General features: G+C 38.3%; 1 protein-coding gene across 1 annotated transcript; it reads right to left on the bottom strand.

The window, feature by feature from the left end:
• Nucleotides 1-7,542: 7,542 nt before the first annotated feature.
• On the bottom strand, nt 7,543-12,336 carry LOC130454797 (uncharacterized). Its single transcript, XM_056800998.1, has 4 exons — nt 12,209-12,336; nt 9,062-9,391; nt 8,561-8,608; nt 7,543-7,686 (listed from the first exon to the last, which is right to left on the bottom strand). The coding sequence occupies exons 1-4, from the start codon at nt 12,264-12,266 to the stop codon at nt 7,646-7,648; spliced, it is 477 nt and encodes a 158-aa protein (XP_056656976.1). The 5' UTR covers nt 12,267-12,336; the 3' UTR covers nt 7,543-7,645.
• Nucleotides 12,337-25,973: the final 13,637 nt, after the last annotated feature.

The raw sequence follows: 25,973 nt of genomic DNA, 5'->3' as shown, positions 1-25,973 counted from the left end.
GTCCTTTTCCTTTTGGTTTGATTTTCTTTGGAGGTCATCTTTCATCCTCTTTACCTCATCTTTCATCTTATTTTTCTCGTCTTTCATCTCCTTTGCCTCATCTTTCATCTCCTTTGCCTCATTCTCCAACTGCTTGATTTTGGCTTTCAAGACACTATTTTCTTGTATTAGTTCAAGTGCCTCTGTTTCCAGATGACTTATCTTAGTTTTTAAGTTCTTTTCCCAATTGTCTTCAGCCTCTCTTAATTGTGTTTTGACTTGTATTTTGAGTTCTTCCAAAGCCTGTATCCAATTCTCTGGGATTTCTGATTTTTCCTTTGCTGATCCCTCCCCCTCTATTTCATTTGCTCTTTGCTCATTAAGTGTGAAAAAGCTGTCTATTGTAATTTCTTTCTTCTTTTTCTGTTGTTTGCTCCGGTTTACCCTTTCTTTGCTTCCCGTATTTGTCTGTACTCTTGCTCCTCTCATTTTTTTTGGTTTTGTTTTTGGGGCTGTCAGTCTCCCCTCTTGGAGCTTTGTCAGATCTCTTGGTACAGTCTCTAGGGGAGGAATGTTAGCTTCCCTGTCCCCTGGAGGCTTTTGATCGGATTAAGTTCAACTGTGTTGGGCTCTGTGTGCTCTGAGGTTGAAGACTTTTGGAAGGCTGGGCCACCCTGGCTTTCTCCAGTTCTCTCCAGCTGCTTCTCCACTGTCTGCAAGGTTCCCCAGTGCCTTTGCCTGCCTCCCTGAGCTCTGAGGAGTCCTGATGCGGTTAGGTTCAACTGGATTGGTCTGGATGTGCCCCAAGGCAATGGTGAGACTGGAACCTGATGGAGGGTCCCAGCCACGGCCCTGGTCTCTCCTTGGCTTCCTCCCCGCTGTCCATGCTGGACAATCTGTGCCTGGCGCCCCACTGCTCACAAGGTAGACCCTTCAAACCAGCACCTTTGCCCGCTCAGAGGTTCCTGCTGCCACTGGGGGCTCAGCCCTCTGGGTTGTGGGGGAGGGGTCCTGGGACCTTCCCTCTGTCTTCCCCTTAGACCCAAGTATTCTTGGGTTCTGGCTTTTGGGGGGCATACCTTTTGATTTGAGTCCAGAAGGAGGGTTCCCTACCTCTGTCCTGTTGCTCAGCTTGAATTTCGGTGTCCTAGGAGCATTCAGTCTGTAATCTGTAAGGAAGGGTCTTCCGCGAGGTCTGAACTTTTGCAGCTTGCTAAGCAGCCATCTTGATTCCGCCCCCAGGATGGTCATTTTTACTATGTTAGCTTGTCCTGCCCATGAGCAGTTAATGTTTTTCCAATTGCTCAAAACTAGTTTTAGTTGTGTGGAAAGTGTTTTGTAGTTGTGTTCATATAGTTCCTGTGTTTGGCTCGGCAGATAGATTCCTAATTATTTTATACTGTCTAGGCTTATTTTAAATGGAATTTCTCTTTCTAATTCTTGCTGCTGAAATGGGTTGGAGATATACAGAAATGCTGATGACTTATGCGGGTTTATTTTGTATCCTGCAAGTTTACTAAAGTTGTTGATTATTTCCACTAGCTTTTTAGTTCATTGTCTAGGATTCTTTAAGTAGACCATCATATCATCCACAAAGAGTGATAGCTTGGTCTCTTTATTACCAATTTTAATACCTTCAATTTCTTTTTCTTCTCCAATTGCTACTGCTAGTGTTTCTAATACAAAGTTAAATAATAGACGTGATAATGGGCATCCTTGTTTCACTCCTGATCTTAGTGGGAATGCATCTAGTTTATACCCATTGCAGATGATGTTGGCTGATGGTTTTAGTTAGATACTGTTTATTATTGTTAGGAAACACCCTTCTATTCCTTGATTTTCTAGTGTTTTCAATAAGAATGAGTGTTATATTTTGTCAAAGGCTTTTTCTGCATCTACTGAGATATTCATGTCATTTTTGTTGGTTTGCTTGATGATATGATCAATTATGTGGATGGTTTAACTGATATTGAACCATCCTTGCATTCCTGGAAAAATCCCACCTGATCAGAGTGAATAATCCTCCTTATCTCTTGCTGGAGTCTTTTTCCTAGTATCCTATTTATGATTTTTGCATCTGTGTTCATTAAGGAAATTGTGCTCTAGTTTTATTTCTCCATTTTTGTCCTTCTTGGTTTTGGAATCAGTACCATATTTCTGTCATAAAAGGAATTTGGTAGAACTCCTTTGCTTATTATGTCAAATAGTTTGTATAGTATTGGAATTAGCTTTTCTTTGAATGTTTGAGAGAATTCCCTTGTGAATCCACCAGGCCCTGGAGATTTTTTCTTAGGGAGTTCTTTGATGGCCTGTTCAATTTCTTTTTTTGATATGGGATTATTTAATAATTCTATTTCTTCTTCTGTTAATCTAGGAAACTTATATTTTTGTAATCAGCTTGGATTTTTCTTGAAAATAAGAACCTACTCATTTCCTTATTCCCCAGTGCAATTGTGAAAATATGATGAACAAGTGATGGAGTCAAATGTTGTAACAAGAACAGGGGCTATGAAAATAGGACCTGCTCTTATAAATCTTAGTTTTAGGTTAATATATCTATCAATTTATATTTTCTTATCCTTTCCCCAATTCTTCTTATAGTTATTAATAAATAGGTTTTGTAGTAATCTGTCTCCAGTTAATTTCATCTATTGCCAGAACCAGGTAGCCCCTAACAGCTTTAGTGAAATCTTTACTACCTAATCAATATCAACTGGTCATAACTGATATCGAGATCAAATATAAACATAACAAGTGGCGAGCCAATAAGGATTAGAGACAACAATCTTTTATCAATAATATAAGAAAACTATAAGCACCATGATTCTAGGAAACAACTCAAATTTTTACTAAAAGGATTCCTGTATATTTTAGAGATCTCTTCCTCCCAAAGACAGGGCTAGATACCTACTCTGTTTTATAGTATTAGATTTGCTGAAGTTGACACCAATAGGTGGATGTGGGATCTTGTTGGGACTGATGATAAAGTATTTCATATACTACATCCTAATTCAAATTAAGATTAACAAGAAGAAACAACTGAGAGAAAATCAAATAAACATGAGGTTGGACTCTTTACAGAATGTGATACTGTGACAAGGGGAAATGATGTAACAGTATTTTCAGGGTACTAAACTAGAAAAGGAAACAATTGACTTAAATAGAAACATTGACAGTTTCTTCCCAGTACACGAAGTTCCTACACTAACTCCTGAGGGTGAGCTAATTATCAGACATAAGGCATTGACTCAGGCAGACATGGACAGTTTTAAGAAAGGTACTCCTTTTTCCTTTTTTGAAGAGGAACCTATTGCCATTATCAAGAGATTTGAAAAAATCATTAAATAGTGGGACCCTACTTACTTTGACTTTGAGTTTTTAATGGACGAATTACTGACAGAGTGAAAAGGAAAAAAATGTCTGGGAGAGAAACCAAAATTGGAATACCCCTGACTGGGCAACTCAGGATCCATTTTGGAATTTGAAAAGTGAGGAAAGTTACAACAAAATTGTCAAAGCAAGGCAGGCAATATTAAAGACTATGAGGGAGTGCTCGAACAGTCCACAGACTTGGCCAAAATTCAAGAAACTGAGGCAGGGGAGTGGAGAAACTCCCTCTACATTTATGGGTAGGCTTATAGAAATGGGAGAACAATATATAGACCTGGACATTTCCAAAGAATGGGATGGATAGCTTTTAAGGAGGCAATTTGTGAAAAACACCTGTGCAGTAGTGAAGAATGGTTTTAAAATGCAGTTTCCATACTGGAACACTATGGTATGAATTAAGGCATGTAGTAATGTACATTTATAATGCAGAGAAGGAAAGATGTGAGGGAAACAATGAACTGGTAGAAGAACTGAGAAAAGAGATAAAAACTTTAAAATTCAAATTGAATAAGGTTGAAAAAGGAGAAACACCAATGGGATTGGCTGCTGTTAGGGTATATAGAGCACCAAGAAGATTCAGTGCTCAGGGACCTACATGCTGCAAGTGTGAGAAGAAGGGACACCTGATGAGGGAGTAAAGATGTTGGGGTCAGGTGTTTAGATAAAATGAGAATAGCTTTAGAGGAAATTACTTTCAGTACAACAATGGTTTTAGAAATGATAATCAGTGCAAATATAATCATAATGGGGTGGGGAAGTATGTTATAAAATCAGACCCTATAATAACACAAGCAAGTAATTGCTAAAAAAAAATGGCATAATGGCCTGTGAGCTGTGGACTCTGAAAACCACTTGCTGAGTCTGTCTCCTCCCTGTTCTGGTAATGGCTGTCGGGGTTTAAAGCACTATGAACTTTCTTGTGTTGGGATTTTGGACCTATCCTCAGGTTTGGGAAGGATGTTTGGACCTCGCTCTGGGCTTACACAGGTCAGGCATACTATGGACTGCCTTGAATCCGGTTTCAGGTCTTCACTGCAGGCTTGTGCTGGGTCTTGTAACTTTAAGGTGTAAAGTAAGCATGGAGGTGCTGCACTAATGGCTTAGACAGGGTCTGGGATCCGGAAGTTGGCTTTGGCTCAGTTCAGAATCCAGAGCAGTAGATGTGTGTGAGGCTTGTTTTGTCTCATGCAAGTCCTCTTTGGTGAGGCCTTTCTCCAGGCTCCCCTCTCAATCCAGTGAACCAGACATTCTCTACCTAACTTTGCAGTCATTTTCTGTAGGAAAATGGTTTCATTCCTTACCCTATTTGGTTCTGGCACTCCTGGATTGATTGGAAAGCTTTGTTTTAATGTTGGTTGGTGAATTCTCAGAGAGGTTTGAACTTCCCATGCCTCTACTCCACCATCTTGATTCTACCTCTGGGGAAGAACCTTTGATATGATTTTTAAAGCCCCATTTTACCTCTGAGTGGGGTAGCTCATTGCTTGCTTGCACATTGTGAGGATTCACTGGTGGCTTGCCCTGGAGGGTCACTGGTATCATATAGGGTTCAGGTCCTGCTCCTGTGTGAATGGAGTCTCAACTGTATTGTCCTCGAGTTGGGTCTTGGCTATTGGCTTGCCCTGGGGGTAGAGCCTAGTTGGTATCCCTATGAAGGGTTTAAGTCCTGTTGCTGTAGGAATGGTGCCCTGGCTGTAGGCCTGTACAGTAGGTGACCTTGTGGCTGTTTGGCTTGAGAAGTGGGGTCTCCTGGACCTGACCTACATGGTGGGGTCCTTCTGCAGGACAGGGTCTGTGTTGAGGCCTCTCTGCCTTAGCTCTACCAGGGCCAGGTCTGCTGCTGGCTTGCTAGAGGTTGAGGACTTTCTGTTCTGGGGGTTCCCCACTGAGATATTGCCCAAAGTTGGTCAGGATATCTGCACCTGACTTTGCTTTCATCCCACTTCAGGGAGAAGGTCCTTTTCTTGCTCATCCCTTGAGTCTCTTTGGTCTGAGACATTGCTAACTGCTCTGAAATTCATAAGGATCTTTGTTTTAAAGTGGTTTGGAATTGAATTTCAGAGAGATCAGGCAAATTCCCTCCTCACTCCATCCTCTTGGCACCAGATGTCCCTATTTCTCTTTTTTTAAACTTTCTTAGTTCTCATTCCTTTTTTTTTCTGTTACTTCTGTTATTTTGTTGAAAACATCATAATTTTTCATTTTAATCTCTTTTAGCCTCATGGGAAGTCTTGTATCCAATTTGCATTTTTCTTTGAGGCTGTGATCATAGAAGTTTTCAAATCCTAATCAGCCCTCTCTCCTGTGTCAGCATACTTGTCTGTGTATCTTGTGGGACTTCTCTGGACTGCAAAAATGACTCCAGGGCCCAAGTGGAACATTTACTTTTTCCTGCTCATTTTTTTCTACTGTGTCCAGAGGTCGACTATCACATTTTCCTTCTAGCATGGGTACCATGAAATAAACTGTTAAAAGGGGAAGGACTTCCAACCCCTGCTATCCTTCTTTTACCCCGTCTTGGAGAAATGGTCTAGGGATCCTGGATCCCTGTTCTGGTTAAGGCAAACTACCTGCTGGGGAATAGTTCACTTTTAGAATGCTCAAAGCCTGATGACGCCACTTGGTGACTCCTCTCACTGATATTTTCTGGGGTTAGGGCGCCCCTCAGGAAAACTTCCTGATTTTCAGCTTGCATTTCTCTCTTCCCACTGCAAGCTGTCCACATTCCCCTTCTCAGTCTCTCCTCTGTTATTAGGTGACCACTCACCCTGAAATTCCTTTTACTTCCTGGGTTCCACATTTCCCACAGATGCATACCTTTGTCTTGATTCCTCCCACTCTTTTACCTATATCCTGTCTTGCCACCCAGGCCTGGCAATGTGTCCAACTCACACCCTAATTTCTCTAACAGTAAACATGACAAAAGAAAAAGATGTCCCCCAGAAACGTTTGTTTCTATACTGTTATACAGTTGCATTTGTCTTCCTCACTTGGAGGTGTAAAGGTGACCCTCACTGGACGTGGGAGATGGAGAAATGATCATCTTGGAGGCAGGATTCCAGGTGAGATGTTGCAGTGTGCCCATTCAGCAGGGAATCCTGGAAAACTCAGGGTGCCTGGGACGGGAGCCCAAAGTGGATATTGGACTTGGAATTTGGGATTGGGCTCTACGGGAAGTGAGGAACTCCTGCCCTTCCTCAGAGTATGGGGTGATATAGCAGAGGGGGAAGAGGGGAAGGTTATGTTCCTCCTTTTGGGCTAATGTGTCTGTATTTGTGATCATACCTTTTGCAGGAAATCTTTCTTTACAAAAGCGAATTTACATGTTATTGCCTTAATTGAACCACCTACCCTTGGAGGAAACAACAAAGACAAATGACTGGAGACATTTGCAGAGAGGCTCCATAGGGATCCTGGTGGGGGGGGGGGGAGAAATGTACTCTACCTGGACTTCAGGCAGTGAAGGTCAGAGTGGTCAGTGCCACACATAACTTCAATTCCCCCATCCCATCTGTAGCTTGAGGACTTTCTGAAAACTGTCCCCTGTTCTCTCTCTTTGTCTCTGGGCCCATCTCTTTCTTTTCTCAGTAGGAGGCTGATCCCAGCCTTGTTTCCTTGTTCCCCAAAGAGGAATGTTTTTATCTGAGATTTGGGGGAAATCAGTGAAAGATCTGGAAGCATTGAGCTAAGCCAGTAGGGATGGATACTGTCTTTTTGTTCCCATGCAATCATGGGAAACAGACAGGTGTCTTTCTTTCAAATAGTTATTTGTGTCTATTATATGTGTGCATTTGTATTTGTGGGAAGTAGGTAATGGAGGCTGCAGACAACATTTGAGGGGACGGACGGCACAGGGATTTTTTTCATTTTTGTAAATCCTCACCTTCCATCTTGGAGTCCATACTGTGTACTGGTTCCTAGGCAGAAGAGTGGTCAGGGCTAGGCAATGGGGTCAAGTGACTTGGCTAGAATCACTAGGAAGTTCTAGGAAGTGTCTGATGCTCGATTTAGCTAAAGCTAGAACCTCTCATCTTTGGGCCCGTCTCTCAGTCCATGAAGCCACCAAGCTATCCCCTGAGAGATTTCTAAGGAATGCCCACTTCAGAATCCGAATGAGGTTCTCCCCTCTCAGCAGCGCCTACAGTACTCACATACACACAGACACACAGCAGTTTTGATGCTCTGGTTTAATAGGTTAAATCTATGCGACTATAATGATTTCCTTTAAGGAATCCTTTTAAGGAATGATTCGGAGAAGGTAGCAACTTCCTGCCTCTCATTTCTGAAAGCGATCGCGTAGTTTATTTTTAAATTTTTCTGCAAGGAAAATAAACGAAATTAGATCATGGCTCCAACGTTAAAATCCCATAGCCCAGGCCACCCAGGTTAACGGAGATCTTCCTTTTTTCCTGGCCCAACCACCCTCCTGTATCAAACTGAGTCCAGGAATGTGGGTCAAGTCCCTAAACTGATTCAAGAATGATGTGGAATGGCCATCTTAGGGGCTGAGAGCCTTGTTTTCCTGCTTTGGAAGTTAAAGTGCAGGAAAGAAATAGACATAGGCAAAGATTTTAGAAATGGATGGACCTGCTCTCCCTGTAGTTCTTCACACAGGTTACTCCATCTCTCACCTCCTTACCTTTGCACTGGTCATCGTGCAAGTCTAGAATTCTCTGCCCTCTTCTTTGGCCTCTGGCCTCAGTTCTAATCTCAGCTCTGTAGGAGGCTTTGCCTTGTCTGCCCAGTTTCTCATCATTTTTGCCCTTTCACATTTCATTTATTTAATTTTTCTTTTTCTGTTTCTATTTATCTCTCTGACTGCCTCTTATATTCATTTAGCTATGTATACATTGTCTCCTCTATTAGAATATATGCTCCTTGAGAGCAAGGATCGCACTTTTGTTTCTTTTATTTTTTGCCTTTTTCTTTATGCTTAGTGCTTACCCAATGCTGACATCTCAACTGTGCTAAATAAATGCCTATTGCCTGACTGCATGGCCTTAAGGAAATCTGAGTGTTCTGCACTGTTCAAAGAAGAAAAGGCTTAGCTTTCCCCACCAAAGATGGATTCATACCCTGTGCTTAGGTTTGGAGCCTGGACTATTCATACTAAGGGAGGCAGATGAGGGTTAGAGGATTGGGAAGGATTTATGTAGGTGTTTATCCCGGAGCCACACATGGAAATACTCACCCACGCCTTCTTTAAGTTTTGTTAATACTCCTTCTAATACTCCTGTGTCTGAGAAATAAATGGAACCCTGTTAGTAAAGCTCGCCAGCCATGGATGAGAGAAGTTTCCATAACCCTTTCCCAAGGGCTCCACCTCCATGAGAATCCATTGAAGCACAATTTCTTTAAGGCTTACAAAGCCCTTTACAAGACTGACCACAGCAGATTCTCCCCCAAATCTGTTTTTTAAGATGAACAAGTTGAGGCTCAGGGAAGTGCTGTGACTTTCCCAAAATCATTCAACTAGTAAATATAAAATTGGAAAACAGAGTTTTTGAATCGAAGTGCAGTGAACTTGCTGCCATTTTTCTCGAGCCAGTGACCCGGATAGAGGCAACAAAGGATGAGTGTAGCCAAATGGACTAACCCTCCCCAACCCCGTCCCCCTACCCCCCCCCCCCCCGCCCCAAATGATTATATGTGTAGAAAGGACAGGTGTCCTGGGACAGAGCCAGATACTCACTTTTATTGGTAGATGGTGGTGGGGTTGCTGAGGCAGCTGGATCTGATGGGGACTGCTCAGGTGCCTCTGGGTCATTTGGCTCTGATGGGGACTGCTCAGATGCCTCTGGGTCATTTGGCTGTGATGGGGACTGCTCAGGTGCCTCTGGGTCATTTGGCTCTGATGGGGACTGCTCAGATGCCTCTGGGTCATTTGGCTCTGATGGGGACTGCTCAGATGCCTCTGGGTCATTTGGCTCTGATGGGGACTGCTCAGATGCCTCTGGGTCATTTGGCTCTGATGGGGACTGCTCAGATGCCTCTGGATCTGTTGCAGAAGTATCCTGTCCATCTGTAGAGGCAAGTTTTAAACTGAGATATTTAGATTCTCCCCACATTAAGGCAGGAAAAGAAAGACTTCTGGGGAGTAGCCAGGCCAGGACAAGTCCTGGAGCTTATGTATTGGAGGACTTCTCTAGTAGAAAAGGGAACTTTGTTGTCAGAGAAGCATCCTGGCTTGTCTCTGTTGTAGAAAAAGGGAGTCCAATCACAACTCAAAGATGTTGCTGGCTGGTTTCCAGACCATTGCAATAAAGTAAATATCACAATAAAGCAAGTCACAGTAATTTTTTTTATTTCTCAGTAGATGTGAAAGTGTTTATTCTATGGGTATAATCTATTAAGTACACAATAGTATTATTGGGCCTAAAATGTAAATTCTTTTATGAAAAAAAAAAAACGTTTCAGTCATTTTTCAGTTGTGTCTGACTTCCCATGATCTCATTTGGAGTTTTTAAGGAAAGATAATGGAGTAGTTTGTCATTGCCTTCTCCAGCCTTTTTTTATAGATGTGGAAACTGAGGCACATAAGTTGAAGTGATTTGCCCCAACTCACAAAGCTAGCATGTTTCTGAGACTGGATTTGAATTCAGGAAGATGGTTTCCTGACTCCTAACTCCAAGTCTGGTTCTCATTGTGCCTCTTAGCTGACCCAATAAAAAATACTTTATTGCTAAAAACCACTATGTATCATCTGAGCCTTCAGGAAGTTGTAGTCATCTTTTTTGCTGGTGGAAGGTCTGGCCTCCAATTGGATGGATGATGACTGAGCAAGGTGGTTGCTTCTGAAGGCTGGAATGGTTTGACAATTTCTTAAAACTAGATAACAATGAACTTAGCCATTGGATTGATTCTTCCTTTCACTTCAACACTTAGAGTCTCTTGGAGAGTTTTTAATTGGTCTAATTTCAGTATTGAGTTGTCCCAGGGAAGAGAGAGAGACTTCAAAAGAAGGAAAGAGGTAGAGAATGGCCACATGTGCATGTGGTATGTGGTACCCCAATTAAATTTCAATAGTAATATCAAAGAATTCTGCTAACAGACCACATTAAGAGATAGAGTAATAATGAAAAAGTTTGAAAATATTGTTAGAATTACCAAAATGTGACCCGGAGAGACATGATGGGGGTTCATTGCTTTTGGATAAATGGCGCTGAAAGACTTGTTCAATATCTGTCTCTGAAGAGCAATAAAGCAAAGTGCAATAAAACACACTATGCCTGTTTGAAGGAAGGCTTCAATAGGAGAGTAGTGTTTCTCTCTCTGGTCTTAAAGGCCCTGTACCATTAATTCACTACTTTATTAATCAGTTTATGGTAACCTCTACCCTTATCCTACATTTTGTTGACCTTTGGAGCTGGAGTGATGATAATTTGAACACAGGGAGAACTTTCAGGGAATGGTTCATGATTACTAAGTAGTCACCGACCCCAACATGTTATAATTCCCCTCCCAACTAAGTTTTGAAAGCAGTGAGCAAGACACCATGCAAGAATACAGGATGACAGCAAGGGAGTGTTTTCTGAGATTATGTATTTTCTGGAATAGGAAACTGCCTCCAGGAGGTAGGGAAGGAGATCTAGATGCGGGCCACATTATGACTATTTCTCTGTTGAAATCTATTAATTGTAAGAGACTTCTGGTCTTTTTCTTGGAGTGCTGGGCCCCCATTTCAGTCTCAATGACTGTCCCTCCTACCATATAGGAGAGCACAATGGACTAGTGAACATGAATGATATTGTACCCTTGCTGTATGCCTTAGTTTCCTTTTTGTTATGTGTTACCTCCAGCACGTGGCACAGGGCCTGACACAGAGTAGTTTTTCCATAAATGTCTGAAGATTGGTCTTACAATACTTAGGTACCCTGAGTGTTACCTAGGATAACCATGGAGTCCAGACACATGTAAACAACATTTATAGAAAATCTACTTTTGTACTATATTTGTCCTGAGTGAGAATACATGGACCCTCAAATCCAAAAGGAAAAAAAATGAAGAACTTTCCTGTCCTCAAGAGTACACTGTAGCAGGGATTTGAACTCGAGGCAAAGGAAGTTTGAGATGATTAAGATAATTAAGAGCAATAGCTCTCATTTCTACAGAACTTCCACAGCTGAGGTTGGTTAGTGTAAATATGGTTACCCTTGGAGAAACAAAAGCAAATTTACAAAGATAGTAGCTCTACCAGTCCCATTTTTGGCCGCAGTCTGAAATTTAGGAGGGCAACGTTCTCAGATGTAGGCATAGGGTACTGAGAAGCATCAAATGTCGCCATGAGAGACAGACATGATTGAAAACAACTGAAAATATTTCCTCCTCTGAGAACTTTCTCATACTAATAAAATTACAAGCCCAGTCTCTATTCCCTTTATTAAAGTTGATTGAGAAATGAAAAGGCTAGCTTTTTAGGGCAGATAGTTGTCCAAACGAAAAGAGTGTCTTGAGTTAAAATAATTCTTCCTGATTTCAAATCTGACCTCAGACTCTTTCCAAGCATGTGACCCTCGGTAAGTTCCTTCACCCTGTTTGTCTCTGTTTTGGGTTCTTTGTTTGATTTTTTAATCTATAAAATGAGTGGGAGAAGGAAATGGCAAAGCATTTCAGTATCTTTGTCAAGACAACTCCAAAGCGGGTCATAAAGAGTCTGGCATGACTAAAAAATGTCTGAACTAGTTTTGATGGTTCACTGATTGGTCTTATGGAAAGCTATGACAACTCCAGGAGGGTTAGCTCTCCTGCTTTGAGAGTATGAGTAAGAAAAATAGCATTTGAGTCCCCTCTGGTAGTCCTAGACCCTTGCAGAGTGACAGGGGAATAGGGTTATACTCACAGGCTCCCAGCAGAACTCCAGCCAGAAGGGTCACGAGGAGGAGGTGTGGAAACTTCATTTTGCAGAGGAAATATGGAGAGATCCTTGAAGAGAAGGGAGAAATGTTGATGGAGAGACTTGACTTCAGGGGCACTTATAAAGACACCAAAGACCAATGGAAGTTGAGAGAGGTGTGTCCTCATCTTTCTCTGCAAGCTGCCCAATTCCCTCCCCTAACTCCTGCCTAAAGCCATTTGCTAAGTCAACAAGAGTGGATTAGAGGCAGATGTCTAATTTTTTTGGCAGGGAGGTGATGGCCAACAGGACGTGCAATTGTCATTCTTTTCGCCAGGTGTCCAGTCATTGGCTTTATCCAAAACTAGTCTATTGGGAAGGGTCTTCCTAAGCACTTAGGCCCAAGGGGCCCAACACTGAATGAGAAAGACTTCTCTATGCACTTGTCATAATTATTGTAGTAGGTTCCTCTACTTAGTCAATCCAACCATCCTTGGTATTGTCTAGAAAGAGGGCTCTGGAAGTTCGGTTTCTCCAATTCTCTGACCCTGGATAGGATGATTTCCACTTTATGTGAGACAGAAAAATCATTCTAAGGTCTTCTGAGGAATTAAGGCCGAGGTTAGAATTCAGGGTGTTAAATTGTCTGACCTACCCTACTAGGAAACAACCTAAATGTTTGCTTAATCTCAGTTCTTGGGGCACCAGGAAAATTGGGTTTTCTGTCACAGTGACTCCTATTTTAGGAATTCCCTCTCCTTTCTCCAAGACACCAATTGTACCAAAATTCTGTATTTCCCATAATCCCATAAAATCCCAGCCATATCTATTAGAGCCAGTCATTCTTACGAAGACAAGATAAGCCAAAACTGGTGGAATTTTCCAAAAGTAGGCCCTCGATGGAAAGAACCCTAGACCTGGGAGGAAGACCTAAATTCAAACCTGATTTTGGATACTTATGATCTGTGTGACATTGTGTTTTCTCATATCTGTAAGCTGAGAATAATAATAGCACCTGCCTCTCATGGTTTCTGCTTATCCTTGAGAAGTTCTCATTGCCATCCTCCCATATTCTAAATTCTTCAGAATTCATATTTACATTTTAAATGAGAAATCCCTTCTTTCTTCTTGGCTAGCAAGCTAACTCCAATCTTCACCTAATCAACAGTCTCTTGTTAGTCTTAGCATTTTGCCCACAAAAGCGACATCGAGTGTGGAGGAAAGAAGAAGAGAAAGGGGACACATGGTGGTACATATCAGGTCCTGCTGAAAGTAATTTTTGGCACCTGGTGCCTGTGTTAGGATTTTTTCCTGGCTGGTGAACTAATGCCTAAAATTCAATTTTTAGTTAGGCAGGGCTGCTATTTACAAGGCTCTCTGGAAAGTAGTGCAGAGAGGTGGCAAGAGGATTAGGGATCTCTTCAGGAGAATAATTTTCTCATATCTGAGGGGGGAAATAGGAAAAATTGAGTAGCAAAAGTTAGGATCCCTTCTTGAAAGTGGTGATTGAGATACATTTCCTTTGATGTATCCTTTGCAGAAGGAACTTCTGTATGAAGATAGATAAGATGTTTATCAAGTACTTACAATATGGCAGGCATACCGCAAAGCACTGGGACTACAAGGACCAAAAATCGTGATGGTGAGTCCTTTCAAGAAATTTGTGTTCTACTATGCCGAAGGGGGAACTAAAACACTGTCTGCCCTTTGATCCAGCCATGGCACTGCTGGATTTGTGCCCTAAAGAGATAATAAGGAAAAATACACATACAAGAACATTCATAGCTGCACTCATTGTGGAGGCAGAAAATTTGGACAATGAGGGGATGCCCTTCAATTGGGGAATGGCTGACCAAATTGTGGTATATGTTGGTGATGGAATACTATTGTGCTCAAAGGTATAATAAAGTGGAGGAATTCCATGTGACTTGGAACAACCTCCAGGAATTGATGTAGAGTGAGAAGAGCTGAACCAGGAAAACATTTATACAGAGACTGATACACTGTGGTACAAGAAAACATAATGGACTTCTCTATTAGTGTCAATGCAATGTCCCTGAACAATCTGCAGGGATCTAGGAGAAAAAAACACTATCCACAAGCAGAGGACAAAAGGTGGGAGTAAAAACTCAGAAGACAAACAACTGCTTGAGTATATGGGTCAAGGGGACATGGCTGGGGAGGGAGACTCTAAATGATCATCCTGGTGCAAACATCAATAACATGGAAATAGGTTCTGATCAAGGTCACATGTAATACCCAGTGGAATTGTGCATCAGCTACAGGAAGGGAGAGGGCAGGGGAGGGAGGGAAATAATGTGATTCTTGTAACCAAGGAATAATGTTTAAATGGACTAAATAAGTTAATTTAAAAAAAGAAATTTGTGTTCTGGTAGGGAAAGAAAAAGCAGAAAAAGGAAATAGGAAACTTGGGGGAGGGAAGATGAGGGCAAGAGTTAGGAGGTGGGGCAATCCAGAGAGTAATTTAAGTTGGGGATGAAGCAGAAAGAATGGCTCAGACTCCAACTGAAAAAGTTTTTCTGGTCAGAGAATCTAAAGACAGTAAGCAAGAAGAATGAAGCAAGAAGTATTCTGAGGATACTCTGTAAAGTTCTAGCCAGAGAAAGATGCAAATAACAGGCAAACCTGATTGAGAGGCAAAAGGTCAGAGATGACTTTAGGCCAGTTCCTAGTAGAAGGCAAAAGAGAAGGCAATCCAGATTTTGCTTTCCTCATAGACTACCTCATGAAAGTTCAAGGGAGGTGAGAAACGTGACAAGTACAGAATAGGCTGGAGCTAGAGAAGAGCATGAAACTTCTTCTTTGCCAAGAAAAACAAAAGGATGCTTCAAGAGACTGAAAGGAATTAACTCTGTGAATGTCTTCTGAGCCCAGGTACTGGATCCCCTGGAAAAATGCTTCAGTAAATATCAGGGTGCAAAATAAATTTGCAGAAATGATTAGATTTTCTTTGTAGTGCTAACAAATCCAAGAAAAAAAGTCAAGAAGAAAAATTATGTTAAAAAAGTACAAAATGATGTAATATTTGGTTATTAACCTAGCAAGATCAATCTACACAAAGAAAGCACAAAATATTCTTTTCCTATATAAAGGAAGACAAGTGAAAAGGTATTCAGTGTGCAAATTTGGGTTATGTGAGTGCAATAAAAAATGAGATATCACCTGTAATAATTTATACATTTTATGGCAATCAAAGTAGGAAGGGAATACTTTACAGAACTAGGTAAAGCAAAAGATTCATTTCAAGGAATGAAAGATCTATATGTATATCAGAGAAAATACTGGAGTAAAAAAATTGGCAATGAAATGAAGTATATATATATAATATCTTTGTTGTTTTATTTTTAATTGTGTCTGACTCTTAGTGACCATATTTAGGGTCCTCTTGTCATAGATATTGGAGTACTTTGCAATTTCTTTCACCATATCATTTTACCAGACCTCAAACTATGTTCTAAAATAGAAATTATAAAAACTATTTTGTTGTGATTAAAAAAATAGATGAGACTAATAGCAGAGCAAACTAAATAGAGTCAAATGCAATAAAAAGGAACTATAAAAATATATTGATCCATCTATCTGTCTATCTAGAGAGAGAGTGTTCCTTATTTGGTAAGAACTGTTTTAAAAATTGTAAACCAGGTTGGTAAAAATCAGGTTTAGAACAGTATCTTACACCATCTACTATTCAATACACAACCTGTTCGATGTTTTTATGGCATCAGAAGTTCTTTTCAAATGGGCAGATTATAGTTATTGTCTACCTTTCCTGTCTGCCTCTAATCTCCCTTCTTCGGTTTCCTTTATAAATCCTCCAAATAGATGTTATATTTTTTATTTTTCGGATACTGTGAGGACACCTATCATCCCTCATCATATGATCCATCTATATTTTCTTATCATCATGCTTTTCCTGTTTCACATCTTTTATTCCTTGTTTTTTCTTTGAAGTCCCTCATTGTGAATTTGTTGCAGCTGGCTCACATCTGCCTTGCCACTGTCCATTGTCTTCTGGATGATATTAATTTCAGATTCTTTGGAGACTTTTGTAGTCCAGGCTTTGTAAAAATATTTCACAATGAGTTTCAATGTTTTTTGAAGAGGACAGGAATAAATCAATTCATCCATAATAAAAAATTATAGAGGACTCTATTGAATTTCTACCCTCAAGTATGGTAGCGACAAAATTCTTAACCAAAGAAAATATAGAGATGATCCCCCCAATAAAAAATAAGTTGTAATAATAATCACAATAATGATAATAACTAGCATTTATAAAACACCTACTATGTAATCAGTCACTGTCCTAATTACTTTACAAATATTATCTCATGTGATCCTCACAACTGTGGTAGGTAGGTGCTATTATTATCCCCATGCTACAGAGGAAGAAACTGAGGCCGACAGGGATGAAATGACTGATGAAAGCTGGTAAATGACTGAAGTTGAATTTAACTTAGATTTTCCTGACACCAGCTCAGCAAAATTCCACCTACCTACTCATAAATATTAATCTATCCAATGCTCACAGAAGGTGAAAAGAAGTAGATACTATCATTATCTCCATTTAACAGTTTAGGAATTTGAGGCGGTGTCTCAAAGCAATTAAACATGTGAGACCAGATTTAAATTCAGATCTCACTGAGTCTAGTCTCAGAATTTCCCTGCTCTTGGATATTATCAATTATATATATATATATATTTTTTTTTGAATGAATGAAATCAATGTAGACTCTGAGGAGAAACTTTTGAGTGAGAAAATATTTGCCCCAAATATGATTATATCTGTTATATGAGATATTTAGGAAATTTTTATATACACGTACGTATAATAAACATACATGTATGTATGTTGAACTTCTATTTGACCCATTTGAGTTTTATATAGTGAAATATATCTTTAATAAGATGTTAAATCTCTTTCTATAAGCTTCTTCATTAACTCTCATTGCTTATTTGTTTTCTACTCTATCTCTTATTTGTTTTAAAAAATTGTTATTTTCCCTCTTTTGTAAACTCTTAGGAATTCTTGGTGTACTTGTATCTAATCTATATATTTTTTTGCTGTTTTGCTTGCAAGTGTTTTCAAGTCCTCGTCAGACCTATCCATGATGTCAGTAAATTACTCTCTCTATCTTTCTAAGCCATTCTGTATTGAAAAATGGCTCTATGTGACTTTTTCTTGGATCTCCTGATAAAAATTCGGCCTGGTATTTTTTCCAGGATTATCGTACAGAAGGTGAGCTGAGTTAGCTAGATAAAAAAATTGTCAGTCACTCTGCCATCTTTACTGTAGTCTCTTTTGCCAATTTTTTGTCCTCATATTTGTCAGTTTTCAGGAGGAGACATTTGAGTTGTTTTAATTTCTATTTTTCTAATTTGTAATCACTTGTAGGATATTTTAATATGATTACTTATAGTTTGCAATTCTTTAGAAAACTGCCTATTGATATCTGTCTCTCTATATATCAGAACCCAACAATATGTTCATTAGTAGAAACACTTTGAAAAAGGAAAGTACACTTAGCATTAAAATGAGGGGCTGAGAAATTTATTATGCTTCTACTGAAGTAAAAAAAGGCAGGGGTAGCAATCAAGATCTCAGACAGAACAAAAACAAACATAGATCCTAATAAAAGAGACATATAAGGAAACTACATTTGGATAAAAGGTAATACAGACAATACGTTAATATTAGTCAGTCCATTGATAAATATTTATCAAGTGTCAACCATGTGCCAGGTACTGTGTTAAGCACTAAGTATACCAAAAGAGTCAATAGACAGTCCCTGCTTTAAGGAGCTCAGAATCTAAAAGGAAGATACAATTAGCAAGCAATTTTGCAAAACAAGAAAATACCAGATAAATTGGAAGTGATCAACAGAAGCAGTCAATGGAATTTAAAGGTATTAAGAGAGTCTTCTGTTTAAGATGGTATGTTTATTTAGGACTTAAGGAAAGCAAGAAAAAACAGTATTCAGAGATGAGGAAGGAGAACATTTTAAGACTGAAGGAGAGCCTGAGACAATGGTTAGGACAGAGAAAAGAATTTTTTGTTTCATGGGATATTCAGCAGGCCAGTGTCACTTGATTGTAGAGAAAAGTATAAGAAGACTGAAATGGTAGTTGGGGGCTAACTCAAAAAGGACTTTGAACAGCAAATGATTTTATACTTAATCCTGGAAGTAACAATTTAACTGAAGTTTATTGAGTAAGGGAGTTCCATGAATGAACCTGTGCTTTGTTATTTTTTTAAATTCTTTCATCTGCCTGCATTTTTTCAAAATGGAATATTTACTTAAAATTACATGTAAAAGAAGTTTCCAACATTTTATTTCATTTTACTTTTTAAACATTTTACCTTTAAATAATGAATGCTGGAGGCGATGTGGCAAAGTTGGGACATTAATGCATTGCTGGTGGAGTTGTGAATTGATCCAAACATTCTGGAGGGCAATTTGGAACTATGCCCAAACGGTGATAAAAGACTGTCTGCCCTTTGATCCAGCCATAGCACTGCTGGGTTTGTACCCCAAAGAGATAATAAGGAAAAAGACTTGTGCAAGAATATTCATAGCTGCACTCTTTGTGGTGGCAAAAAATTGGAAAATGATGGCATGCCCTTCCGTGGGGGAAAGGCTGAACAAATTGTGGAATTGAAGAGCCAGCTCAAAAACCTCTTCTTTCTCCTCTCTGACCCCTAGCCCCAGGAGTTCCTGTCACTTCCCTTCCTGACATATGCCAGAAGCCATTATGACCCCTAACCCAGGAGTTCCTGTGAACTCCCTCTACCACAAAGGGTATAAAAGTCCTGCAAACCCCAGACTCAAGACCCAGTCATATTTCAAGTCCTGAGCCCAAACTTCAGTTTGTTTAATAAACTCCCTCCTTTGTGTTACGTTGTTGGTCTTGTTTCATCCTTGGGATTGATAAACTGGGCACTTTAGTATCTGTTGGTGATGAAATACTATTGTGCTCAAAGGAATAATGAACTGGAGGGATTCCATGGGAACTGGAACAACCTCCAGGAAGTGATGCAGAGTGAGAGGAGCAGAACCAGGAGAACATTGTACACAGAGATTGATATGCTGTGGTTCAATCAAATGTAATGGACTTCTCCATCAGTGGCAATGCAGTGATCCTGAACAACTTGGAGGGATCTATGAGAAAAAAAAAACATTATCCACATTCAGAGGAAAAACTGTGGGAGTAGAAACACAGAAGAAAACCCACTGCTTGATTATGTGAGTCGAGGGGATATGGCTGGGGATGTAGACTCTAAATGAACATCCTAATGCAAATACCAACAACATGGAAATAGGTTTTGATCAAGGACACATGTAATGCCCAGTGAAATTGCACATCAGCAATGGGAAGGGGGGAAGGGGAGGGAGGGAAAGAATATGATTCTTATAACCAAGGAATAATGTTCTATATTGACTAAATAAATTAATTTTTAAAAATAGGAGAAAATTTTTATCTTTATTTTATTCCAATAACAAATTTATACATATTTTCCAACATCATGAGATTCCCATTGTCTCCCTCCCCTCTTCCCTCTGTCTTCCTGGAGTTGACAAGCAATTCCACTGGGTTATACATGTATTAAAAGCAAAACATATTTCCATATTCATTTAAAATTTTATTTATCCAATTTAGAACATTTTTCCTTGGTTACCAAGAATCATATTCTTTCTCTCCCATCCCACCACCCCTTCCTGTAGCCAAGGCGCAATTCCACTGGGTTTTAAATGTGTCTTTGATCAAAACCTATTGCCATGTTGTTGATGTTTGCACTAGGTTGATCATTTAGTGTCTACTTCCCCAATTATATCCCCATCGACCCATGTCATCAAGCAGTTGTTTTTCTTCTGTGTTTCTACTCCCATGGTTTTCTCTCTGAATGTGGATAGTTTTCTTTCTCATAAATCCCTCCAAGTTGTTCTGGATCACTGCATTGCCTGCCACTAATGGAGAAGTTCATTACATTTGATTGTACCACAGTGTATCAGTCTCTGTATATAATGTTCTCCTTGTTCTGCTCCTCTCACTCTGCATAAATTCCTGTAGGTCATTTCAGTTCACGTGGAATTCCTCCAGTTCATCATTCCTTTAGGCACAAATAATATTCCATCACCAATAGATACCACAATTTGTTCATCCATTCCCCAATTGAAGGGCATCCCCTCATTTTCCATTTTTTTTCCACCACGAACGTCGTGGCTATGAATATTCTTGTACAAGTCTTTTTCCTTATGATCTCTTTGAGGTATAAACCCCGAAGTGCTATGGTTGGATCAAAGGGCAGACAATCTTTTAGAGCCCTTTGGGGATAGTTCCAAATTGCCCTCCAGAATGGTTGGATCAATTCATAACTCCACCAGCAATGCACTAATGTCTCAACTTTTCCACATCCTCTCCCAACATTCATTACTTTCCTTTGCTAACATGTTAGTCAATCTGCTATGTGTGAGGTTGTATTCAGAGTTGTTTTCATTTGCAGCTCTCTAATTATAAGAAATTTAGAAAACTTTTTTCATGTGCTTATTAATAGTTTTGATTTCTTTATCTGAAAACAGCCTATTCATGTCCCTTGCCCATTAATCAATTGGGGAATGGCTTGATTTTTTCTACAATTGTACATATTCATTTTTAAGATAGTAATCTTATAACACTAAAAACTCTAAATCATATACCCACATTAGCAGTGGATAAATTATATGTTTTTATTTGCATTACTACTCCAACAATTCTTTCTCTAGAATTAGATAGCCTGAGTCAAGAATTCCAGGATTAAAACCCAGAAGAAATGGATAATATTGCAATAATTACAAGTAGAAGTGCAAAAAAGAGAATTGTTTAGATAAAAGTGTTCTGAGAGTGGATAAAAAGCCTACTATATTAAATGAATATTAAGACAAAAGAAGAGAGGAGTTAAATTTGAGCTATTGAGGAAGAAGTTGGAAGAGGAATAGCTCAGAATATAGAATAGCTTTCCAAAACAGGGAACATTCTGAATTAAAAAATACAGGAATTACTGCATTTTTTATTATTTCTAAGTCAAGGTGAAGGAGCAAAGACAGACAAACTCAAAGGCTAGGTTTAGTTTAAGCAATAAACAATGAAAGTGCATCAAGGATGGAACAGAGAAGATTGTTAAGAATTTCCCATTCTGCTAAATCAGTAGAAGGATTAGGCAAGAAAATTAGGCAAATATGGAATTAGAGGAGGAGTGGTAAAAGAGGGACCTGAAATCCTCATTTTTATCTGAGTCACACTAGGAAAGGAACAGAGGTGGGAATGGAAATGAATATAGCATTGAAACATAGTAAATAGGTACCAAAACTAGAGCTGGATAAAGTCTTTTTAGAGACAAATACAAGAGACAAGAGAAACCTAGATAGGCAAATGCAATAAATAAATAATTAGGAAGAGTCAAATGATGATTATGGGTTTACATATTAATGGGGAAAGAAGAGAAGAGAATAATGTCTCTTTAAAATTTCCCAGATTTCACAGGTTAAGTAGAGCACAAAAAAAGACAAGTTTAGGATCTGAGTGTGATTTTATTCTCTTTCATTTGTTTTAATAGAATAAATAAGACGATTGGAAAAAAGAAAATACTGGAAAAGCATGGAGGAGTGGAGGAATAATCATTTTGTGAACCTTCTAATAATGACATTATGTCAGTGTCTGACCCCACTGAACCAGAATCAAACTGAGTGAGAGAAAGACACTGGAAACAGAGGAAGAAGCAAAGGGAATTTTAATATAGTCTTCTCATCAGAGTGAGCATATATGTGGGAACCTTTCTCCTAAGGATAGGAATCCATTACATACTGAAATTAGCCAACTTTTATTATTTGAAAGATGAAAAAGAGGAAAAAGGAAAAACAAAATTATTGCTTGAGGATGTCAAGATAATATTAGAGTTGTGACTTAAAATATAGATTTAATTGGTTGCCAGGGAAAATCCCAAATAAAATACCCAAGTCAGTCTGGAAATTTATGGTAACTTAATTAATATAGTGGGAAGGAATTTAAGGAGAAGGAGGGAGGAGGACATAGGATTTCTCCTGCCTGGCTTGTGCCAGGGGGAGTTTTAAAATCCTTGCCTCTAGGTCTCTAAAGAAGATTAGAGGCTTCAAAGAGGATAAAGTTGGAGAGTAAAGGAGGAAAACTCAGCCAGAACTCACCACTGAACTGGATAATAGCTTGTAGCCATGCTAAGATGCTGAAAGGCCCAGCATGCTGCTATCAGCCAACTCTCAAGGTACAGGAGAGAGGAAATTAGCAAATATGTAGACCTTTCACCCTTGTGTCCCCTCCTCTAAATGCCCATTCTTTTAGAATTCTCATCTTCTTTGATTAGATTATATCTTTAGAGTTGCTTAACACTTCTTTGTTAAGTTCAACTTTTGTGAGTTACTTAACCTTTTTTGTGATTAACTTAACCTTTATAGTTACTTAACACCTTTTTGTATTAAGATCTTAAAATAGGCTTAACTTAAGTTCTAGCTTCACTATAAGGTAAGAGTTAAGTACCTTCATTGTTCAATCAGGAGATTACAACTTTATCTTTCCCTAAAGTAGGTTCTAAGTAGGGTGGAGTAATATAGAGTTCCCAAAACATTCCTGATTTTGTTAAACTAAGTATCTTCATTGTTATAATTAGGAAATAGCTAAATCCAATCTTCACAATGAGCAGATATAAGAGCAAATTCTTGACAGTAACTCCTTAAGAGTGACTTTTGGGGTTCCAAAAGGATAAGGCTGATAACTGTTATCTAATCTGGAAATCTCAGTAGCCCTGCCTGGTGAGATAATGATCATCTTATCAGTAAAGGTTCCTAGAATTGTTCTTAGTCTAAGGCCTGCTGGTACAGTTAGAGCAAAATTGTATTGGTAGGTTGTTCTCAAGTTTAGCTTATAGTCCCAAAGGATTATTGTTATGTATCAGAAATCTCAAAAAAATAAAAAAGTGGAGACTTGAGTAAATCCAACCATTTATTATAGTCAATATTTCTTTTTTTTCTTAGTAGGAGGAATAGGATCAAACTATTACAATAATTGATTGTTATTTGTAATAACTTTTTGTTCATTTTCTTTTCTTTGTAAAGAGGGAAATAGAGGGGGCAAAAATAAAACAATAAAATAAAATAATGAAACTACAACTAACAATTATAACTATGAATGAAATGGACTCATCTATAAAATAGAGAAGTTTGATAGAATGAATGAAGAGGGTAGACTCTTTTATTCTTTAAACAAATTCAAAAAGAAGGAAGCATAGCAATTATGCTCTCAGATGAAGCAACAGTAAAAATAACGATTTAAAGAGATAACAGGAAAACTACTTTATGCCTATAGACACCACAGATCATATTTAGTACTGTATTATCACATGCCGGGAGTAGACACTCCCCTAACTCATTGAGATCCAAATTGAACTCAATTGAAGATCAATCTTTGGCCAATATAACAGTAAAGGAAAACAATGTTGATGAGGTTGTGGCAAAATTGGGACACTAATACACTGCTGGTGGAGTTGTGAATTAATACAGCCATTCTGGAAGGCAATATGGAATTATGCACAAAGGTTTTATAAGACTGCCTGCCCTTTGATCCAGCTACATCACTATTAGGTTTGTATCCCAAAGAGATAATAAGGAAAAATACATGTATAAGATCATTTATAGCCACGTTCTTTGTGGTGGCAAAAAATTGGAAAATGAAGGGTTGTCCCTCCTTTTGGGAATGATTGAACAAATTGTGGTATATGATGGTGATGGAATACTATTGTGTTGTAAGAAATGATGATCATGGAGAATTCCATGTGAATTGGGTAAACCTCAATGAACTGATGCATAGGGAAATGAGCAGAACTAAGAGAACATTATATATAGAAAGTAAAACAATGTGGCATTAATGATCCAATATAACAGACGATACTAGTAGCAATGCAACTTGCCAGGCTACTCTTGAAGGACTTATGTACAAGAATGTTAATCACATTGAGAGAAAGAATTATGGGAGTAGAATGCAGAAGAAAAAACATGATATCACTTATCACACACACACACACACACACACATATATATGAGTATATGACTTGGGGTTTTGGCTTTAAAGATCACTCTATTGCAAAAATGAATAATATTGAAATAGGTATCAAATGACAACATTTGTACAACCCAGTGGAATTGCTTGTTGGCTCTGGGAGGGGGAAGGAAAGAGGAGATGGAAAGAAAATGAATCATGTAAACATAGAGAAATATTTTTAAAATAAAAATTAATTAAAAAAAATCAATCTTCCTGAATTTAGGTCCAGCACTCTATCCACTACAGTAGCGAGAAGTAGAACCTGTGGCATGAGGGCTTGATGAACCCGTTTCAGGGCTTCTTTCTTCCTGCTATCCAGCTTTCACCTGTGGCTCCAAGAAGCTATAGAATATCATATCCTGGTAAACCTGACAGGATGAACTAGGTTGAAGGTAACAACTTTATAATAGATGAAGCAGGAATAAAGGAAGCTATTAGAAACCATTTTGCCCAATTATATACCAACAAATCTGATAAATGATATGGATGAATTTTTATGAAACAGAAAATATCCAGATAAGAAATAGAGCATTTAAATAACCTAGTCTCAGAAAGAAAGAAGGCAAAAAAGCTGGAATAGATACATTTAGAAGTGAATTCTAACAAATATTCAAAGAATAATTAAGTTCATTTTTTTTAAATAGGGAAAGAAGCCATCCTACCAGATTCCTTCTCTGATATAACTATTGTCCTGATATCCAGATCAAAGAGGATAAAAGCAGAGAAAAGAATTATAGACCAATATATCTAAAGAAAACATTAAAGTCAAAAAAGTGTCAGCAAAGAGTTTATAGTAAGAAATTCAAAATATTTAATATGACTAAGTTAGATTTAATTTGAACATGCAAAGACTAGTTCAATGTTAGGAACTATTTTTCAACAGCAAGAGCAAGAGAATCACATTGTTAATATGTATTTTAAAATCATATTTAAAAATCTTTTGAAATATTATAACTTATTTTTGTTAAAATATTTTAAAAGTATACAGATAAATAGACCTTTCATTAATAGAGTAAATAGCCTATCTTAAGTCCAAAGGTAGTATTATTGGTAATGGAGAAAAACTAGAGGGAAGACTTTTTAATAAGATTAATGAAAATTCAAGGATGTCCATTGTTGCACTATTGTTTGATGGAATAATGTACATGCTAAGTATAATAATAAGGAAGAAAAAGAAATGGAAAGAATAAACTCAAAGGGAAAACATGATATGATGATCTGCTTAGAGAACCCTAGGGACCAAAATTTAAACTAAAAATTAATTGAAACAATTGATAATTTCAATAAGGAAATATGATATTTAAAAAAGCCACAAAATCATCAACCTTTCTATATATTACTAACCAATCCCAGCAGGAAGAAAGAGAAAATGAACTTCTATATAAAATATCTTAGAGTTAAGTTACCAAGAGACACACTAAACATATGAATGCAACCATAAAACATTCTTTATAGAAATCAAGGAAGAGAAATAATTAGAGCAATATTTATTATTTAGAGTTGGATTATGCAATATAATAGGAGTGATAGTTTTATCCAATTTAATTTATAAATGTAGTGCTATACTAATTAAAAAACCAGACTGTTGTTACTTTATGGAATTATTAACAATAAAAGATAATTACAAAATTCATCTGAGGGAACTAGA

Source organism: Monodelphis domestica, chromosome 5 (genome assembly GCF_027887165.1).
Source record: "Monodelphis domestica isolate mMonDom1 chromosome 5, mMonDom1.pri, whole genome shotgun sequence".
NCBI classification, from domain to species: Eukaryota; Metazoa; Chordata; class Mammalia; order Didelphimorphia; family Didelphidae; genus Monodelphis; species Monodelphis domestica.
Note: the sequence above shows the minus strand (reverse complement) of the source record. Positions and strands in the feature narration are given on the sequence as shown.